Source organism: Leucopleurus acutus, assembly GCF_964270905.1.
Source record: "Leucopleurus acutus genome assembly, chromosome: 1".
Classification (NCBI taxonomy): domain Eukaryota; kingdom Metazoa; phylum Chordata; class Mammalia; order Artiodactyla; family Delphinidae; genus Leucopleurus; species Leucopleurus acutus.
In genome coordinates, this window is record NC_139142.1 from 137,974,513 (window position 1) to 137,994,996 (window position 20,484).

Here is a 20,484-nt window from a genome sequence, read left to right on the forward strand (position 1 = left end):
TATTTGTATAATATTAGAATTATACATTCCTGACAGCTTGGTAGAATTTACCTGGAAAATTGTCTGAGCAGGGCCACCATGTTGCCCACCCGAGGGAGCATCGTTTATCTCTTAGTCTACGTGAGTGACAGACCGTGGAATTGTGCGAGGAGCAACTCGATGCTACAGCTGCATTTTCTCTGTAGAAAGCTCTTTTTATAACAGTTTTGTTGAAATATAATTCACATACCATAAAATTCTCCCTTTATGAGTACATAGCTCAGTGGGTTTTAGTATGTTGACACACACAAAGTATGTTGTACAAAACCATCGCCAAATTGAATTTTGGAACGTCGTTAACACCGCAGAAAGAAACTCTGTACCAATTAGCAGACATTTCCCACTGCCCCCACTCGCAGGCCTATGGCAACCACTAATTTACTTTGTCTCTACGGATTTGCCTCCTCTGAATATTTCATATAGATGGGGTCATGCAGTAGGTGGCCTTTTGTGAATGCCTTCTTTCACTTAGCATAGTGTTCTCAAGGTTCATCTGTGCTGTAGCATGGATTAGTACTTCATTTGTTTTTATGGCTGAATAATATTCCATTTATGGATATACCAGTTTGTTTATTCATTCTTCAATTGATGGACGCTTAAGTTGTTTCCAATTTTTGGTTATTATGAGTAATGCTATGAACATTTGTGTACAAGTTTTTTGTTTTTTTTTTTTGCGGTTCGTGGGCCTCTCACTGTTGTGGCCTCTCCCGTTGCGGAGCACAGGCTCCGGATGTGCAGGCTCAGCGGCCATGGCTCATGGGCCCAGCCGCTCCGCAGCATGTGGGATCTTCCCAGACCGGGGCTCGAACCCGTGTCCCCTGCATCGGCAGGCGGACTCTCAACCACTGCTCCACCAGGGAAGCCCTGTGTACAAGTTTTTGTGTGGCCATATCCTCAATTCCCCTAGGTACACACCTAGGAGTGGAATTGCTGGGTCACATGGTAACTCTATGCTTAACTTTTATTTTTACTGTGGCAAAATATACTTAACATAAAATTTACCATCTTAACCATTTCAAAGTGCACAGTTCTGTGGTATTAATTACATTTATCTTGTTTGACAACCATCACCACCATTCATCTCCATTTTTTTATCTTGAAAAACTGAAACTCTGTACCCATTAAATAAGAACTCCCCATTTTCCCCTACCCCAGCTCTGACAACCACCATTAATACTTTTTGTCTTTATGATTTGACTACTTTAAGTACTTCATATAAGTGGAATTATATAATATTTGTCTTTTTGTGACTTTTGTTTATTTTACCTAGCATAATGTCTTCAAGGTTTATCCATATTATAGCATATACCAGAATTTCCTTCATTTTAAAGGCTGAATAATATTCCACTGTATGTACATACCACATTTTGCTTATCCATTCATCCATCAATAAGTACTAGGTTGCTTGTATGTTTTAGCTATTGTGAATAATGCTGACATGAACATAGGTGTAGAGATAGCCCTTCAAGACCCTGCTTTCAGTCCTTTTGGGTATGTACCCAGAAGTGGAATTGCTGGATCATTTGGCCATTAAAAAAAAATTGTTTTTTGAAGAACCACCCTGTTGCTTTCCACAGTGGCTGTACCATTTTACATTCCCACCAACAGTGCACAAGTGTTCCAGTTTCTCCACATCTTCACCAACACTTGCTGTTTTCTGTTTTGTTTTGTTTTTTTATAGCAGCCATCCTAATGGATATGAGGTGATATCTCATTGTAGTTTTGATTTGAATTTCCCTAAAGATTAGTTATGTTGAGCATCTTTTCATGTGCTTATTGGCCATTTGTATATCTTCTTCGGAGAAATGTCTACTCAAGTCTTTGGCCAATTTTTAAGTTGGGTCATTTGTCTTTTTGTTGTTGAGTGGTAAGTGTTCTTTATATATTTTTGATACAAGTCCCTTATCAGATACATGGTTTGAAAATGTTTTCTACCATTCTGTGTGTTGCATTTTCATGTTATTGATGGTATCCTTGGAAGCACAAAAGTTTTAAAATTTAATATTATCTATAATTTCTCTTTTGTTGCTTGTGCTTTTGATGTTATAGCAAAAAAACCTTTGGCTGATCCAAGGTCATGAAGATTTACTCGTATATTTTCTTCTAAGAGTTTTATCCCTAAAATTTAAGTCTATGATCCATTTTTTTTGCGTTAGTTATTGCATGTGATGTGAAATAGGGGTCCAACTTTATTCTTTTCTTTTTTTCATGTGGGTATCAAGCAGTCCCAGCACCATTTATTGGAAAGACTATTCATTATTGTTTCATTGAATTATCGTGACACCTTTATTGAAAATTGATTGACTATAAATGTGAGGGTTTATTTCTGGATTCTCAGTTCTATTCCATTGATCTGTTTGTCTCTTCTTATGTCAGTACCACCTTGTCTTGATTACTGTGCTTTGTAATGAGTTTTGAAATTGGGAAGTGTAAGTCCTTTAACCTTGATCTTCTTTTTCAAGATTGTTTGGCTGTTCAGGGTCCCTTGCATTTCCTTAAGAATTTTAAGATCTATTTGTCAATTTCTGCAAACAGACAGACCAACAAAAAAACCAGGCAGGATTTTGAGAGAGATTGTACTGAATCTGTTGATCAGTTTGGGGGGCATTACCATCTTAATTATATTAAGTAAATTAAACCCATGAATATGGGCTGTCTTTTCATTTGTCTAGTTATTCTTTAATTTCTTTCAGTGGTGTTTTGTAGTTTTCAGTATACAAGTCTTGCACCATTAAAATGATTTGTTGAATTTATTTCTAAGTATTTTATTGTTTTTGATACTGTTGTAAGTGGAATTGTTTTCTTAAATTCATTTCAGATCGTTATTGCTAGACTATAGAAAACTGAGTTTTGTATATTTATCTTATATCCTGCATGCTTGCTGAACTAATTTATTAGTTCTAATAGTATTTTAGTGGTTCCTTTAGGAATTCCTGTATGTAAGATCATGTCATCTGCAAATAGAGATAGTTTTGCTTCTTCCTTTTAATCTAGATGCTTTTTATTTCTTTTTCTTGTCCAGTTGACCTAGCTAGAATCTCCACTACAATGCTGCATAGAAGTGGTGAGAGCAGACATCCTGATCATAGGGGAAAAGCATTCCATTAAGTATGTTAGCTGTGGGTTTCTCGTAGGTGGCCTTTGTTGGTTTAAAGAAGTTCTATTACTATTTTGTTGAGTATTCTCTTATCATGAAAGGGTATTGGATCTTGTGACATGCTTTTTCTGTGTCTATTGACATGAATATGTCATTTTTGTTTTTCTGTTCTCTTCTTGGTTAATCTTGTCAGTTTGTCTTTTTTAAAAAAAAAATTGAAAAGAAGATGATTTGGGCTTTGTGGAGCCTCTCTATTATGTATTTTATATCTCTAATGTCTTTTTGTTATTTTTATTATTTTCTTTCTACCCTGGGTTTATTTTGCTGTTACTGCTCTAACTTCGTAAGTTAATCACTCTACCATTGTAATGTAAGCAATTAAATATATATATATTTCTCTCAAGTATTGCTTTAACTGCAGTCCGCATATGCAGTTCTAATTAATTTCTAACTTCCATTTTGATTTTTTATGCCACTTAACGATTGCTCAAGGTATCCATAATTGAAATGTGTTAAAAATCTTTCCTAATGGTGTCAGATTTGTGAATTACTCCTTGTAGGTAAGTCAATTTTTCCTTTATATATTTTGAGCCTGTGTTTTTTAGGTCCATCCAAGTTTGTAGTTGTATCTTTCCGGTGAAGTAAAGTTCTTATTATTTCTAAAAAGTGATTCTCTTGGGGCTTCCCTGGTGGCGCAGTGGTGGAGAGTCCGCCTGCCGATGCAGGGGACACGGGTTCGTGCCCCGGTCCGGGAAGATCCCACATGCCGCGGAGCGGCTGGGCCCGTGAGCCATGGCCGCTGAGCCTGTGCGTCCGGAGCCTGTGCTCCGCAATGGGAAAGGCCGCAACAGTGAGAGGCCCGCGTACCACACACAAAAAAATAAAAGTGATTCTCTTTATATCTAGTAATGCTTTTTGTCTTAGCATCTGTCTGATAGTCGTACAGTGACTCCGGTTTTGTTGTTTTCGTTATGTGTCTGGTTGATTTCTTTCCTTACTTTGACTTGTAATCTCTCCCAGTCCTGATATTTTAGTTGTGTCTCATGTAAATGGCACATAGTTGGATTTCATCTAGATTGACAATATTTGTCATTTAAAGGGACGGTTTAGTCTGTTGATATTTATGATGAGTATTGAAATATTTGCATTTATTTTGATCATCTTATGTGCTTTCTATTTGTCCTGTTTTCTCTGTTGCCCTTCCCTTCCTGCGCTCTTTGAATTGAGTTTTACATTCTTCTTTTCTTTTTCCTTTTGAACATGCTGTTTTCTCCTGCCCTTGTTTTATAATTAATATGCTAGAAATATTCTCTGAATTCATCAGCTTAATGGTTACTTCAGCTGTCTTTACATGAATAACTGTAGGAAGCAGGAAGGGCTAGGCTATGCTGAGTTTAAGCATTACCCCAGATAACTCAGTGACTTAACAGAGCAAAGGTTTATTTCACCCTCACATTACATAGCTAAGTGGTCAGTGAGGAATTGTGAAGGGCCCAGGCAGATGGAAGGTCTGCCACCTCATAGCTGCTCCATCTGGAACATGTGGCCTTCTAGGTCGCCACAGAAGGGGAAGAGAGAGAGGTGTCTTAGGTTGGGTTTCCCAGAAACAGGCTCTGAGACAAAGATATACATGCAAGAAGTTCATGAGAGAGCGTTCTCAGGAACACCTGTAAGGAAGTGGGGGAAGCAGGCTTGGATAGAAGGAGAAGTTGCATCAGAGGCCTCTGCTGACCACCCAGGGAGCTCTGGAGTGGGGTTGACCCTTCAGAGTTGTCCCCAATGAGAAAAGAAGGCCAGGACTTTGTATCCATCCTTACTGGGTATGTGCTGCCCCTGTACAGTGAGCATAATGTGGTCAAGGTAGCAGCCTTCGGCCAAAAGTGATTCCCAGAGAGGGATAGTGGCTCAGTTCTGAAAAGGGGAAGAGTTGCATCCCCAGTCCATCATGACGTCTCCTACAAGAAGGCATTGTTCTTCAACTGCCCTGGCCTGGAATTAACTTTAACCAGAAATAGTCAACGTGGCCCCAACCTAACGACAAGACAGTCTGAGAAATGTAAGAAAGCACATGTGATACTTGGTGAGCACCAACTGTCTCTACCATGCCTCACTTAACTTCTTGGATCTGAGGACTGGTGACTTGCAACAGTTCTAGACATTTACCAGTTAACTCTTCAAATATCACATCAGAACCATTATATTTTTTCCTTCTAGAGAAATATTCATTATGTCTCTTGTTTGCTTTTTCACATCTTCTGTCTCTTAATCTCTCTGGACCGCATCCTGGATACTTTCTTTGGATCTACTTTCAGTTGACTAATTTCCTTGTCAGCTTGGTCTAGTCTGCTATTTATCCTTTCAGTGACTTTTAATTTCAATTATTATTTTTTTTAATTTCTAAAAGTTATATTAGGTTCTTTTCAAATCTGCTTGCTTATTGTTCATATTTTTAAGCTCTTTCTTTAAACACATGGAACACAGTTATTTTACATTTCAGTATCTGTTCTTTGATCTCTCTTTCTGCTATCTCCTATGTTTTGCTGTTTCTCATTCATGGCATTTTGTTTCTGGGTGTGTGCATGCTTGTTTTTTTTGCTTTTATTTTTTTATTTTTTAACATCTTTATTGGAGTATAATGCATGCTTGTTTTAACGTAGAAATCCTTCAGAGAGGATTTGCATTTGTTTCGTTGCTTACCTGAGGGAACTACAAAACTTTGACCTCTCTCTATTTGTAACCACTTTAAATTTTCCACTTGAGAGTTCTTGGACCGCAGTGGTAGTGTGGATTTGGACCACAAACCCCTGTGAAGATGAACTGATGGTTCTGAATTCTTGAGAGAGATTTTTTTTTCAGGGAGACAACTTTTGTAATTGTATTGTTCTGTCTGGTAGGATTTATTTTACATTCACTTATTTTGAAAGTCCTGGCTTTATTGATGAGTTCTCCTATTAGATTCCCTGCCTTTGATGGGCCTTGGATTTCATCTCTCATTTGCAAATGCTGGCAGCAGAAACTCTGAGGGTGAAAGCAGCGTACCTCCCAGGGTTCCTGGTTTCCCTTTGTTTTGAGGGTTTTGTGACTTCCTTGCTTTTGTGCCATCTTGCTGATAGATTTATCCAGCGTAGAATGCAGGCTTCATCCAGCATTTTAATTGTTTTCATTGGAAGGATCCTTCATGACATCTAATCGACCATCATTCTGCCAGAACCAGATGTTCCCCAGCTATTCTTCCAGGTCCTTCCTGCATCACATGGGTCCAGTGATCCCTTCCTTCTGAAAACTTGCGTAACATCTAGTGTATCCATGAAATGTTTGTAGCAATCCTTGGTTCCACCAGGCTGGGTGCAGTGAAGCATCCTGGGCTTTTCCATCTAACAAACTAGGAGTTGCATTTTGGTTCTGCTATTTCTTATGAAATAGCAGATGAAGCTCCATCTCACCGAGCTTCAGTTTCCTTATCTGTAAAATGGGCTTGACAATCCCTACCTTTCAGTGCTCTCACGATGAGCAAATAAAATCGGGTCTGCCCCTGCCGTGGGCTGGATCTGAATCAGGAGAACAAATAGAGGCCACAGACCATATGCCTAAATATGTAAAAGTCACAAATGAAGCTCATAGTTATATAAATTCTACCTTGACAAATATTCCTTCATAATGACAAAAAACAATATGTCAAGCTCCGATTTTTGTATAGCTAACGCCAGCAAAATGTCAAAGACAGCAAACTTAATTATTATCGCACATGTTTGGATACAATGTTGATGGATTAGTGATGTTTAGATGGGCATAACATACATAATTCATACATTTACATGTTTATTCTATAAAATTTATTTTTCTTGCCTTCATTTCAGCAGAGTTTTGAGATGTTGTAATCAACATGATCACATAATTTGTGTTCTGTTAACAGTGATGTCAAAACAGACCATTATTCTTGAGTCACTGTAGTTCTTAGATTTTTTTTTTTAATTTTAATTAATTTCATTTGGGAGAAACTTCTGTTGAGTTTTTATTCAGTTCTGCTGAGGCAGAGCAACTGGAATTATCAAAAAATATTCTTAAAGCCACATTTAGAATCAGGAATGAGTATAAAATTTACATACCAAGTTCAGACATTGTAATGAGGTTTCGTATGATAGAATTAAGCGGGAAAATTATTAAATATTTTAATTTCATATGGCTCGCCATCTTTTATGTTGCTGTTTTCACTTTCTTAAAACACTATCTAGATCCATATAGTACTTACTTGATTTTTCTTTTTCCAAGAAAAAAATAGAAAGAAAACAAAATAGCATCTTGCTCAGTCAAAATTATACCTCAGTCTGCAATGGCCAGAAAAGTAATTTCTGTGGGAATCAGTTTCAGGATTGTTTGTATGTGAATCTTCTCTTTCACAGTCCACAGACATTTTTGTTTCCTTATTTGAATTTTATTTTATTGGAATATCATTTTTGTTGCATATTTCATGTGTGGCTTCTTTAGTTTAGAAAAGTCCTAGACATATTTAAAATAATAAATACGCATTTTTAATCCCTTTAAAAGTGAAATAGCCAAACTAGATTTTTTTTTTTGTAGGCTTTTGCTAACAACATCCCATAACATATATCTGTGGACAGCTCAGGTTCAAACCACAGATGGGATTTGCTCTGTATTTGAGGACCTTCTGTTGTTTCACTGATTTCTTTCAGTCATCTTGCATCTTGCCTAAATTTTACCTAAGTGTTTAATGATATTTATTTGGCATTCCCATTGCAAGAATAAGAGTAGTTTGTGGTCAAATTTGATATGTGTTTCAGGAAGATATCCCATATTGGGGAAGTTTCTGTGGATGTCATATATAATCTTTGAATTGTTCCAAAGGAAGGCATCAATTCTCCTAGTAAGAAATTGAAACCATGTGCTGCCATCTCCAGCTCTAAGAATGCTTTTGGATTTTTGGACAAATCCTGACCTTGTATTAGTTTTCTGTTGTTGCCATAATAAATTGTCACAAATCTGATGGCTTAAAAAAGAAGATAAATTGATTACCTTACAGTTCTGTAGGTTAGAAATCTCACATGGGTCTCACTAGGCTAAAATCAAAGTGTCGATGGAGGCTCTCTGGGGAGAACCTGTTGCCTTTTCCACCTTCTGGCAGCCACCTACAGTCCTTGGCTCCTGGCCCACTCCCTCCATCTGCAGAGCCAGCAATGTTGCATCTCTCGACCCTTCTTCACAGTCACATCCCCTTCTACCTCTCCCTTCCACTTTTAAAGGTTTTTTTAAAAAAATTTATTTATGTTATCTATTTATTTTTGGCTGCGTTGGGTCTTCGTTGCTGTGCGCGGGCTTTCTCTAGTTGCGGTGAGCGGGGGCTACTCTTCGTTGCGGTGCGCGGGCTTCTTATTGCGGTGGCTTCTCTTGTTGCGGAGCACGGGCTCTAGGCACGCCGGCTTCAGTAGCTGTGGCTCGCGGGCTCTAGAGTGCAGGCTTAGTAGTTGTGGCACACGGGCTTAGTTGCTCCGCGGCATGTGGGGTCTTCCCGGACCAGGGCTCGAACCTGTGTCCCCGCATTGGCAGATGGATTCTTAACCACTGCACCACCAGGGAAGTCCTCTCCCTTCCGCTTTTAAGAACCTCGTGATTACATTAGGCCTACCTGGATAATCAAGATAATCTCCCTATTTTAAGGTTAGCTGATTAGCAACTTTAATACCATCCCGTGACCTTAATTCCCCTTTGCCGTGTAACCTAACATATATACAGGTTCTGGCGATTAGGACATGGACATCCTTGAGAGGCAATTATTTTGCCTACCACAGACTCTCAAATCATGTTATCACAAGCTTGCCCATGGCAGATTTTTAAATCAATGCCTAAATTCTAAGATTCTTTTTCTAGTTCTTAAATCAAAGACTGTATTATTATAATAAAGTAAAACTGATGGAATGCTCCATTGTTTCAACTTCGTCACTTTCTTCTTCTGCAGATCAACACTGCGTATAATGTTCGTCATTCAGTGGGGCGTCTCACCCTGGTACACCTACCAGTACTGAGTAACATTTACTTTTTAAAAACATCCTATGTGTCTTTGTTTTTTTCACTTTATTGCCCATTAAAGTACTAATATCCTTCAGATCCTCCATCCTAGATACAGTGATCATTTGCTTCACTACTTTGTGTCCATCTTACATGTTCGGCCAGAAGAAGTTTACCATCATGTATAAATATTGTCCTGCATGTATGGAAAGCATCGTTATGCTTGACTGAATATTAGGCACTTATTTTTTAAAGAACATCACCCCAGTGTTCTAAATTGACCTTTATCTGTAATTGCTTAATACCAACAATGGCTGGCTATTAATTCCGCCAACTTACAGTTCTAGTAATTGCATGTGGCTTGTATACCAGTGATGTTTTATGTGTTTTAGATTGAGAACCTAAGTGTTCTCTTTTACCAGGACGAAGCATGGTCCGTCCTGCATGAGACAGTGGCTTGGTGTCCGACCCAGTGTCAGGCACGTGGCAGATACTCACTAAATGACTGGTTATACTCGATACAGCAATTTGTGGCCTGCTCTCTTCCTCCCCATTCTATCCATGCCTCTGCCTACCAGCACCTCACCAGACTCCTCGCTGGTCTCTCACTGTCCCCTCCCTTGCTTTTCACGCCTGTGTCTTTGGGTTCATCTTAACATACCTAAAGGGCACCTCCTCTTCTGTGATGAACTACAGATGCTGGACAGGGAAGTGACAGCACGATGCTGAGGCAGGAGCCTGGGCTGGGAAGCCGGAGATAGCTGCAGAATCAGCATGTCCTGGGAGTGTGTTGGAAATGAAGATTCACCCCAGCCCCACCGAACTGCAGTAAGATCCCTGGGTGATCTGCGGACACCTGCAGAAGAAAGTTGGAGAGGCACTGGCTTAGAGACTTTGTCCCCCAACCTCACCACTTGCACTTTGTATGAGCTCAAGCTGCTGTAAAAAGTACCACAGACGGGGTGGCTTAAACAACAGAAATTTATTTTCTCACAGTTCTGGAGGCTGGAAGTCCGAGATCAAGGTGCCGGCAGGGTTGGCTTCTTCTGAGGCTTCTCCTCAGCTTGCAGAGGGCCACCTTCTTGCTGTGTCCTCACATGGTCATCCCTCTGTGCACACACATCCCTGGTGTCTCCCTCTGTGTCCAAATTTCCTTTTCTCGTGAGGGACACCAGTTAGATTAGATTAACTGTCTTGTTTTGACTTAGTCACCTCTTTAAAGACTATCTCCAAATACAGTTATATTCAGAAGTGCTGGAGTTAGGGCTTCAACATATGAATTTTGTGGGAGATGCAATTCAGAACAATGACATCACTTTAAAGAAGAAGCAACTAAGGTTCAGAGAAGTGTGTGACGGTCCACAATGACACTGCAGGCTGAGAGGTGAGAGCTTCATCTCCGACAAGCCCTCTGGAGTGGCAGAGACCAGGACACGGAGTCTGATGTCTCAGCTTTGCTCCCACTGCTTCTGTGATCCTCGATAAATGCCTTAACATCCGCAGACCTTAGTTTCCTTTTCTGTGAAATGGGGACAGTAAAAGGCTGTCCCTCACGCGGCCGTGAGGATTCAGCGAGATCTAGACGGGAAATGCAGATTACCATGCCAAGGCCGGTGGCCTGCTGACCCCACTCTGACAGCCTCTGTGCTTTGCCTGCCATCAAAATCCTCTCTTATTTACTGCTAGCCAGAATGCCTGATTATTTTCCCCAGGTGATTTGCAGTGTAATAGCTGGAGAAACCAAGGGTTTAAAATGGTCACAGTGGAATTTCAGGCATCAGCTGGCAGGGGCACAGGGCTGTTCTTGAAAGCCGAGTTCCTGACAGGCAGTAAGAGAAAAACCCGCTGACGTGCTCTTGCCCTTCCACCTGGCTTCCTGGGGGTTCTCGCTCCTAAATTATAGGCCATGCGCAATTTGATTTCGTTTCATTCTAAATTGCCCAGCCTGCAACCTGGGAGGAAATCAATTCTGCTGTGCAAACATGCCAGCGCCTGCTAACTGTGGGCCGCTTACAAATGAGGCCCACCTACGGAGTATTAAGGCAATGACCACAGTTTGCCTTTGGGGGTCAAACTAGGCACGAACGCAAAATTGTTTTCAAGCGTTTTGCTGTTCAGATTTATGTAGCATGCATCCTGTAAGGATCTATTCTATGCAAAGTGCTTTGCTAAGGCTGGAGCCGGACAATGGAGAGAACGTGTCTCCCTTCCTGTGCTTGGAGGGGCTCAGAGGCAGAATCACTCTTCTGAGACAGAGGGGCTCCCTTTCTTTTATCCATCCTTTATCCATCTGTCATTTTTTTTTTTTTTTTTTTTTGGAGGTGCTGCTTAAAATCCTACCCCCATGTCTGGCGTCAGGATAGCTGGTCAGAGGGAAGCAGGTTCTTTTAATCTGCGCCCAACCCTGGCCTTGGTGGTAAGGCATTCTCCCCAGGTCTGGGGCTAGATTCTTCAGTGTGGTCAAGTTGTCTAGTTTGTGGACTTCCCAGCTCCTCTGTTCCCCTCTGGCTTTTGACTCTATCAGCATCCTCTCTTGCCTCCCAGAATGCAGGGTCCAAAGAGAGAAGGACAGTAGTCATATCCTGAGTCACTGTGGACAAAATGTGGGAGACTGCCCCCTGCTCTGAGTCCCGTCCATCCACCGTCCAGCTGTGGCTGTCACTGCATCTGAGCTGTCCTACAGCCCCTCCCTGCTTCCTCCCTGTGTGTCACCCTCACATGCCCAGGGCTCCGTAGGCCCCTTGTTGTAAGATCTCCTGCTATACGGGATCTGCTGAACTTATTCACATGAAGCAGTGAATAATTAATAACAATTGCTCCTTTCTGGAGTCCTTGCATTTTAACAAGAGGCCAGTGCTTTAATAAAAAAAAAAGAGGGCTTCCCTGGTGGTGCAGTGGTTGAGAATCCGCCTGCCAATGCAGGGGACACAGGTTCGAGCCCTGGTCCGGGAAGATCCCATATGCTGTGGAGCAGCTAAGCCCGTGCGCCACAACTACTGAGTCCGCGCGCCTAGAGCCCATGCTCCGCAATGAGAAGCCACCACAATGAGAAGCCCGCGCACTGCAACGAAGAGTAGCCCCCGCTCACCAAAACTAGAGAAAGCCCGCGCGCAGCAGCAAAGACCCAACACAGACAAAAATAAAATAAATAAATTTATTAAAAAAATGTTTTTTAAGGAAGAAAGCAATAAACATAACAGGTAGAATGATAGGCCTGTAGTTTCTGCTGGAGGGCCTTACGCGTGCCTGCCAAGCACGCGCCATCATCCTCGCTTGAATCAAAGGCTGAAGGCCATGAGCCCGTTTGCCGCCTTGTCAGCAACCCTGGTGGGTGGGCAGCTGCAAGCCGACATGCCTGCTGCCCATTAGAGAAGCTTGTCCACTGAAAACCGGGGATGTCAGCAGAAATGCACAGTGAATCAAAAACTGGAACAAATCGCTTTAATTAGCTAAAACCCAAACCTAATTCAAACAGTATTTCTTCACTGGACCATGAACCAACTTCATTCTCCCCCTGTCCCTAGTTGACTAGTTTCACCCAGAATTGAACCAAGATGGGAATGTGCTCACCGTCTGGTGAGCAAACGCCCCCCATTTCATAGGTGTGGACACTGAGCCCTGAGAGTTGTGGCCCAGCTCAAGGTCATAGGGCACCTAATGGGCCCAGATTTGACTCTTTACTCTGATACCCCCTTACTAATTTCTCCACTATTCCATGAGACCTGTTGACTCAGAACCTCAAGAGATAGTCCAAGTTATGCCATACATTGTGTATTCTTTTAAAAAAAATTGTTTTAAATTTTTGGCTGCGTTTGGTCTTTGTTGCTGTGCACGGGCTTTCTCTAGTTGTGTTCAGCAGGGGCTACTCTTCCTTGCGGTGCACAGGCTTCTCATTGCAGTGGCTTGTCTTTGTTGCGGAGCACAGGCTCTAGGCGTGCAGGCTTCAGTAGTTGTGGCTTGTGGGCTCAGTAGTCGTGGCTCACGGGCTCTAGAGCGCAGGCTCAGTAGTTGTGGCGCACAGGTTTAGTTGCTCTGCGGCATGGGGGATCTTCCCAGACCAGGGCTCGAACCCGTGTCCCCTGCATTGGCAGGCAGATTCTTAACCACTGTGCCACCAGGGAAGTCCCTACATTGTCTATTCTTGTGGTTTTTCTTTTGTTTTTGATTATTTATTTATTATTTTTTTAAACCATTTTTAAAAATTGAAGTATAGTTAATTTACAATGTTGTGTTAGTTTCAGGTGTATAGCAAAGTGATTCAGTTATTCTCATATATATTCTTTTTCGGATTCTTTTCCATTATAGGTCATTACAAATATTGTGTATTTTTGAATCAAGATCCTCTCTTAAATTAAGAAGTTGGTAACCCAAATGGGAAATGGGTGGTTAGGTAGGAATTCTCCCAGCCTTCCATTCCTCCCACAGCCCTAGAAAATCAGAGGGAAACCTTTAAAATTGACTGTGATTCAATTTACATTACGATTACTAATATTGTCATTGTCATTATTTGCCTCAGTTAATCTACTCATTTTTACTTACCTCTCAAAGTTATAACAACATTCAGCTAAGTCAGTGGTTCTTAACTGGGGGAGATTTTGCCCCCAGGGACATTGGCAATTTCGGGAGACATTTTTGGTTGTCACATTACTGCTAAACAATGCCTAGGACAGCTCCACCCCCAGCACAAAGAATTGTCTGGCCCCAAATGTCAACAGGGTCGAGATTGAGAAACCCTGATCTGATCAACACAAAAGGGGGAGAAAATCTCCTGCAAATCCTGCTAGTTCAACAAATAAAACTGTTTCCTTTTCCGTGTTTCTCCCAGTCTCCACCCCACTATGTGTACTTAAAATTTCTATAGTTCTATCATCATGGCAGGAATACAGTTGACATCCCACTTTTTTTCACTTAATATCGCATCCTGAGTTTTTGTCCCTCATGCCTCATCGTCTCCATAATTACCATTTTTAATGGATGTGATGCAGTCCTCCAAGCAGGTTGACATCCCCTTTTTTACCTGACCCGTCCAAGTTCTCATCCGGGATGGTTACTGAGAGCCTTGCCAGGTGGGCTGCGTGGGGTGGGGAGCTTGCGTGGGCCTGCTGTGGCCAGCCTTCTCCTCCGCCTGCAGCGCAGGGTGATGCCATCATAGTTTTCATCGTCAACAGGCCTTTATGAAGCACCTTGGTGAATATATCCTGGCCCCGGCGGGGAGGGCTCTTCCGCAGAGATCATCCCACCAGCCCCTGACATCCAAGGCTTGTTGGCTCGAACAGGCAGCATATATGTCAACCGACCACGAAGGCATCCGTAGACTGGGCTGTAGGCCCCCGGCAGAGGGTGCGAAAGCAGATTCTTAGGCAATATTCATGACAGGAGTAAGTGCATCTGGAATGCAAAGACAGGCTGGGTTCCCACAGGGAGTCAGGGCCTTGAATCCTCTCCTCCCCCTGACTGCAGGCTTCTGGAAGGACATGGGAGTTTAGAAGCGATGGGAGGGAGGCAGGAGCAGCTTGACAGGGGAAGGACTCGGGGTCAAGTGTTCCAGGCTCCAGTGTACAAGTGCACAGCCTGGGAGAAAGCTAGAGACTACCGGAGACGTTCCTCCTGAGACCTTCCCGCCACCCTTTCGTCTCACCTCGGCGCCCCTTTCTCTTCCCCCTGCAGGTGTTCCACGAGCAGGGCATCCTCTTCGGCTACCGACATCCACAGAGTTCCGCCACGGCCTGTCTCCTCAGCCTTTTCCAAATGACCAATGAGACCCTCAACATCTGGACGCACTTGCTGCCCTTCTGGTACCTCCCAGCCCCCTGGACCAGCTGCTCAGCTGCTCACTCAGAGCCTGGGGACTGGGGCTTCTTTAAACACAGCTGGGGTGGAGAGAGCTGAGATTCCGTGATGGGATTTGGGGGACTCCCCCGTGGTGCTGGGAGGCGTGGCGGTCTGCTGCTGGGGTGAGCTCGAGGACCCAGATTGTGGTAGGATTGGAGGGGCTCCTGGAAGCTCCCCGGTCTTTCCCTGCTCCCCTGCTTCGGGTCCTGACTTGAGAGGATTGTCTTATGCGGTCTTGGAGGCTTTCTGGGTCTTTTGGAAGCCCTGGCTAAAATTCCCTAGCTTCAGCAATCACTTAACCTCTCTGGGCTTCGCATTTTCCCACAAGCAGAGCAGGTTAGCCTGCGCCTTTCCTGGGGTTGCCCTGAGGATTAGGGGACGAGGCATTGGAAAAGGCATCGGGCACGGAGCTGTGGGTGCCTGGGACCACAGCAGCTGTGAGGTATTTGGTCAGGCAGCACTGAAACGGAGCCAGCCGAGAGGACGCTCCGGCACGTGCACACGCACAAATGGGAGCTGCCAGGAAGGTGAGGAGGGACCTGGCTGAGAAAGGTGGGGACCGAAGACCAGCTTCACATACCTGGTGCCTGTGCGTAGCGAGTGAAGGGTGGAGATGGGGTCATAGTATACAAGAGCTGGAAGGACCATGGGAGTCATGCGGGCCACCAGCCGACTCAGACCACCACTGGCTGACACAGATGCGGCCCAGAGAAAGGAGTGACTTGCTTACATCCCCTGGCAAGTTCTGGCACAGATTGGTCTCTGGACTCCCCTTCCCAATCATATTGAGAAGCCGAGAGAGTAGGAAGGACCCCAGGGTGTGCTGCAGGCAGAGAGAGGGGCCCGAGGACGGGGTCCTGCCTGGCCAGCAGTTAGAGACAGACCCAGGGCAAAATGCAGGGGAAGGCTGCTTGGTGGCAGAAACGTCGCCAGTGGAGAAGAGGGAGAGCTCAGGCTTGGGGTGGGATAGGACCACCTGTAAAGAAGCCCTAGCGCCTGCAGACTGGTCCGGGTGGCAGCAAGATCTGCTCACGGAGGCTGCTCGTTGTTTTAAATTTAAGTCAACTGGACGCACTTGCTGCCCTTCTGGTACCTCCCAGAAGGGTAAAAAGTCTAAATGATAATGAATTATAACATTGCAGAAGGGAGTAGAGTCGGCGTCTTCCCCCGGCCCCTCTGCGTCCTCTCTGGGGCCGCCGGGGTGACCTGCTGCTCGTGCATCCTCCCAGAACGCTTTTCTAGAGACTCGAGCATCTGTGACATGTGTGCACACCCAGCACCTGGTTCTCTCCTCCCTTGCTTTTCCCTCAGAGGTCTCTTGTCTGACCTTCACAGAAGCCCCTCTGGCTTTTGAGCGGTGTCCCATTTTCTGGATGAACCACAGGTGACTTAGGCTGTTTTGAAGTTTGTGCCAGCCTGACCATCCCTGTTTGCGGGGCTTGAGTTGCTGTGCGCAGATCCCGTTGTAGCTGTTGTACAGCTGAGACGTGCTGGCAGGGGCCGCCCCACTGGGCATGACGCCCCTGTACTGCCAGGCCCTGAGAGCGTAACACAGAGCAGCAAGGAGGGCTTGGGAGAGCCGGAGGAAGATGCCCCAGGGAAGTGGGCCTCGGGCGTAATCTCGAGATGATAAAAAGGTACATTCTGAAAAATAGCAGATAGCTTAAGCTTGATTTCTGCTGGGACAGGAGGGAAGAGATCACAAATGTCGCCAGAGAAGTTAGCGATGTTCTTGGGGTTCCTGCGTGAAAAGCTTTTCGTCCCTTCCCTGGGAGAGTTTGTGGGCAAGGGGCCTGGCTCTCTAGTAGAGGTTTGTGGAAGCGGGCAGCTCTCTAAGCAAGAACCCCACGCATGGGTTGTAGGTTAGGCAGATCTGACACAGAACTGTGCAGTGTCTCCATGTAGAGAAGGGTCTGGAGGCCTAGGCCTAGCCAAGACTCAGCCGTGGGACCAGGCCCCTCAGAAAAGAGATGGTGAGATTAGTGGAGGAATAGCATGGAAGAGGGGGGAGAAAATCGTCCTGTTGTCTTCCAGACCCCACAGAGGGGACTGCTCCTCTTTGAGGTGCCCTCCTGCAAGGGGAACTTGGACCAACCGCAGGGATGGCGACAAGGCCGAATTTGGATCCCATGAGGAATGGTTGAATGCACCGAGGTTTTTTAATGTGAAGCTCAGAGAGATGTGAGGGATCATGAAGACAGCCTTGAGATAGCTGATGGGTTTGTTTTCTGTTGCGCTGATGGGGAGACCTAGGGCTGATCCAATGGAGGGAGATTCCAGGGAGACAGATGGAGGCTCAATGAAACTTTGCAACACTCAGAGCTGCCTCAAGAGAGGGTGAGCTCCCCGTCCCTGGAAGCATGCAAGCTGAAGCTGGAGAGTCTCCTGGGCAAGATGCTGTAAAAGGGATCTGTCACCACACGCAGGGGGAGGGGACTGGACCATTGCCCATCCTGCATATTTCCAACCAAAAAGGACCCCACTCACCCTTCCTCGCTCATGGCATGTCACCAAAGCGAGACCATGTAGGAGCCGGTCATCCCAGGGAAATGGAAGGCAGCTTAGGTCGGCTGAGGACTGTAAGAAGGGCCCCTGTCTCGGAGGTTGAGGGTGTCCCCCTGTGTTCCAGGTTCTTCATGTGGAGGTTCGTGAGCACCCTGCGTGTGACGGACGTCCTGAATGACAGCTACTCCTGGCCTCTGCTCGTGTACATGGGCGCCAGCTGTGTGTACCCCCTCGCATCCAGCTGTGCACACACCTTCAGCTCCATGTCCAGGAACGCCCGGCACATCTGCTACTTCCTGGACTACGGCGCCGTCAACCTCTTCAGCCTGGGTACGTCAGGCCCTGCTCTTGTCTCCTCTCCCCTGGGACTGAACCCCCTGCATCTTCCCCTGGGAGCTGGGGTCACCGTGAGGCTCTGGTGGGCTTCCGGAAGAGTCACCGCAATGCCAGTGCCCCTGCCCAGGTGCCTGATGACTGTTTTATAAGAAACTTGTCCAAAGGCCTTCTGGCAAATATTTAACAACTGGCTCTCTGTGGACAAAAGTCCCGGTCCGTGGTGTTGGCAGGTTTGCTGTGGTGTAAATACTCCTGCCACGGCCAGCTTCAGGCCAACAACATCACTGAGCACAGGGCTGGGGAGAGATGCATGGTAGGTCCCCACTACGTAGCAGTTCCTCTGTACAGATACAGCGGGTGCATTGACTGAACAGTTGTTGCTCTTGTTAATATGATGGATAGCATTGTAAGTTTATGTCATTCAATTTTTTTTTTTTTTATAAATTTTATGTATGTATGTATGTATGTATGTATGTATGTATGTATTGGCTGCGTCAGGTCTTCCTTGCTGTGTGCAGGCTTTCTCTACTTGCGGCGAGCGGGGGTTACTCTTCGTTGTGGTGCACAGGCTTCTCATTGCAGTGGCTTCTTTTGCAGCGGAGCACGTGCTCCAGGCGTGCGGGCTTCAGTAGTTGTGGCACGCGGGCTCAGTAGTTGTGGCCCGTGGGCTCTAGAGCGCAGGCTCAGTAGTTGTGGCGCACGGGCTTAGTTGCTCTGCGGCATGTGGGATCTTCCCGGACCAGGGCTCGAACCCGTGTCCCCTGAATTGGCAGGCGGATTCTCAAGCGCTGCGCCATCAGGGAAGCCCTGTCATTCAATTTTTAATGATGGCTGTGTTTAACAACTGGCTTGCGAGTTCTCTGACACTAACAATCTGCTGTCACAGGCCAGGGTGAGCCAACTCCACTCATCAGTGCTGGTCTCTGTTGTGCCCCGCAGAGAAGGGGGTGGTCACAGACCCCATCGGTCTGGAGGCTTGTAGGGGTTAGAGCTGCAGGGATAGAGTGAGGGGAGGTGGTGGGTTGACACCCTCTCCTCCTGTCTCCTCTCCTCTCCCCCAGTTGTGGGCATCCCAGCTCTAGCCGCTTCCTCCCACCTGGTCCTGCTCCAGGTGTGAAAGCAAAGTCACCGTCTTCCCTTTGCCCAAGAGGGTGTGTGAGGAACCTACCTCCAACCTGTTCTCCCGCCCCTCTCCCTCTCTCTTCACTAGTAACACACACGTGCGTACATACACACCAACACACATACATAGACAAACACAGACACGCACGCACACACACACACACGAGTCTCTACGTGCTCACCAGTCCTCAGTGCTCTGCTGCCCAGTCCCCACTCTTCACTAAAACTCTGGTTGCCGAGGCCCCAGCCTCCTCCTGCCTCACAGGATCCACGCAGGCCCCGTGGGCTCTCTCTCCAGCCTTTGATGCAGGGGCACCCCCGTGCTCCTCAAACCTCCCCCGCTTCCTCTGGCCCCTGTTACATCACTCCCTCCTAGTTTTCCTCCCACCCATTCACACGCTCATCCTGCTTGGCCAGTTCCCCTTCCTCCGTCCCCCCATTGGTGCACAAGCTGGGAGTCCATTCTGGGGCCTCTGCTCTTCCATGGTCAGGCTCCCTGGGAGATCTCCTCTGCTCCCACACCATCCCCCAACACCTCTGGGGGACACTCCCAAACCCCATCTCTAGTAAACTGCTCACCCAAGCTCCACACCGCATCCAGTCTTGGAACAGAGACTGTCTACATCCTCCCCGCCCCCGCCCTTGCATCTACTCCCCTTCGAGTCAGAAATCTGTGAATGATCAAGTTCCCCCTGCCTCTCACTCGCCACCCACCCCGCTTCACCATCCTGTCTAATCGGTTGGCAAACTCGGTTGAGTCTCTCCTGCATACTTTTCAAATCGGCCGTGCCCCCGTCGGCTTGACTCCGTCCCTCACGCCTCTCCCCTGGGCTTCACCCAGCTGCCCTGCGGGCTTTCCTCCAGGCCTTCTGACCATGGCACTCCTCCCACTTAAACTTTTCCAGGCTCCCGGTTACCTGGGATGAAGTCCAAACTCCTTAACCTGGCAGCTTCCATCACCCTCGATCGCCTGCCCCAGACTCATTTATGATAAGGGCAAGCGTTTCGGAGGCATCACGGCAGGCTCCGTGCCGAGCCCCCGACCCACATCCCACATCACGAAGGGGTGGCCTAACGCGGGGCTTAGCGGCCTAACTGCACCCCCCCCAATACTTATATGCTCTTAGGCAAGATACAGTTGGCATAGTATGTTCCTCATGGGAGTGTTATAAAGATTAAATGGGTTTTGTAGGTGAAGCGTGTCGGACAGTGCCTGACACTTAGTAAGCAACAGAAGGTAGCGATTACCACGATTACCTAGTTAACCCTGACAGCAGGTCCCGGAGGTGGGGACCATCATTATACCCACGCTACAGGTGAGAACACTAAAGGGAAGTTCCCCGGGTCACGCAGCTTGTAAATGACAGAGCCAGGGCCTGGGAGCCTCAGGGCCCCTGCCTGTGGCTTCCTCCAAGTCCCCGGGCCTGGATCCACCTCCGTGGAGCTCTGTCTGATTCCTTCATTTCTGCTCCGCACTGGGAACAACTCCCTGAGGACAGCCATGCATCTTTCACATCTGGCTTTCCAGTCCG

At 46.0% G+C, this 20,484-nt stretch overlaps 1 protein-coding gene across 2 annotated transcripts in view; it reads left to right on the forward strand.

Moving 5' to 3' along the window:
- PAQR5 (progestin and adipoQ receptor family member 5) overlaps positions 1-20,484 on the forward strand; it is a 71,412-nt gene that overhangs the window by 33,873 nt on the left and 17,055 nt on the right. The window contains exons 3-4 of one of the 2 annotated variants that reach the window (XM_082838572.1): positions 14,825-14,952; positions 17,619-17,824. In XM_082838572.1, coding sequence (XP_082694698.1) covers positions 14,825-14,952; positions 17,619-17,824 — 334 coding nt within the window. Of the gene's footprint in view, positions 1-14,824; positions 14,953-16,060; positions 16,079-17,618; positions 17,825-20,484 lie in introns of those variants that run through there. The other variant, XM_082838573.1, reaches the window with a different exon arrangement.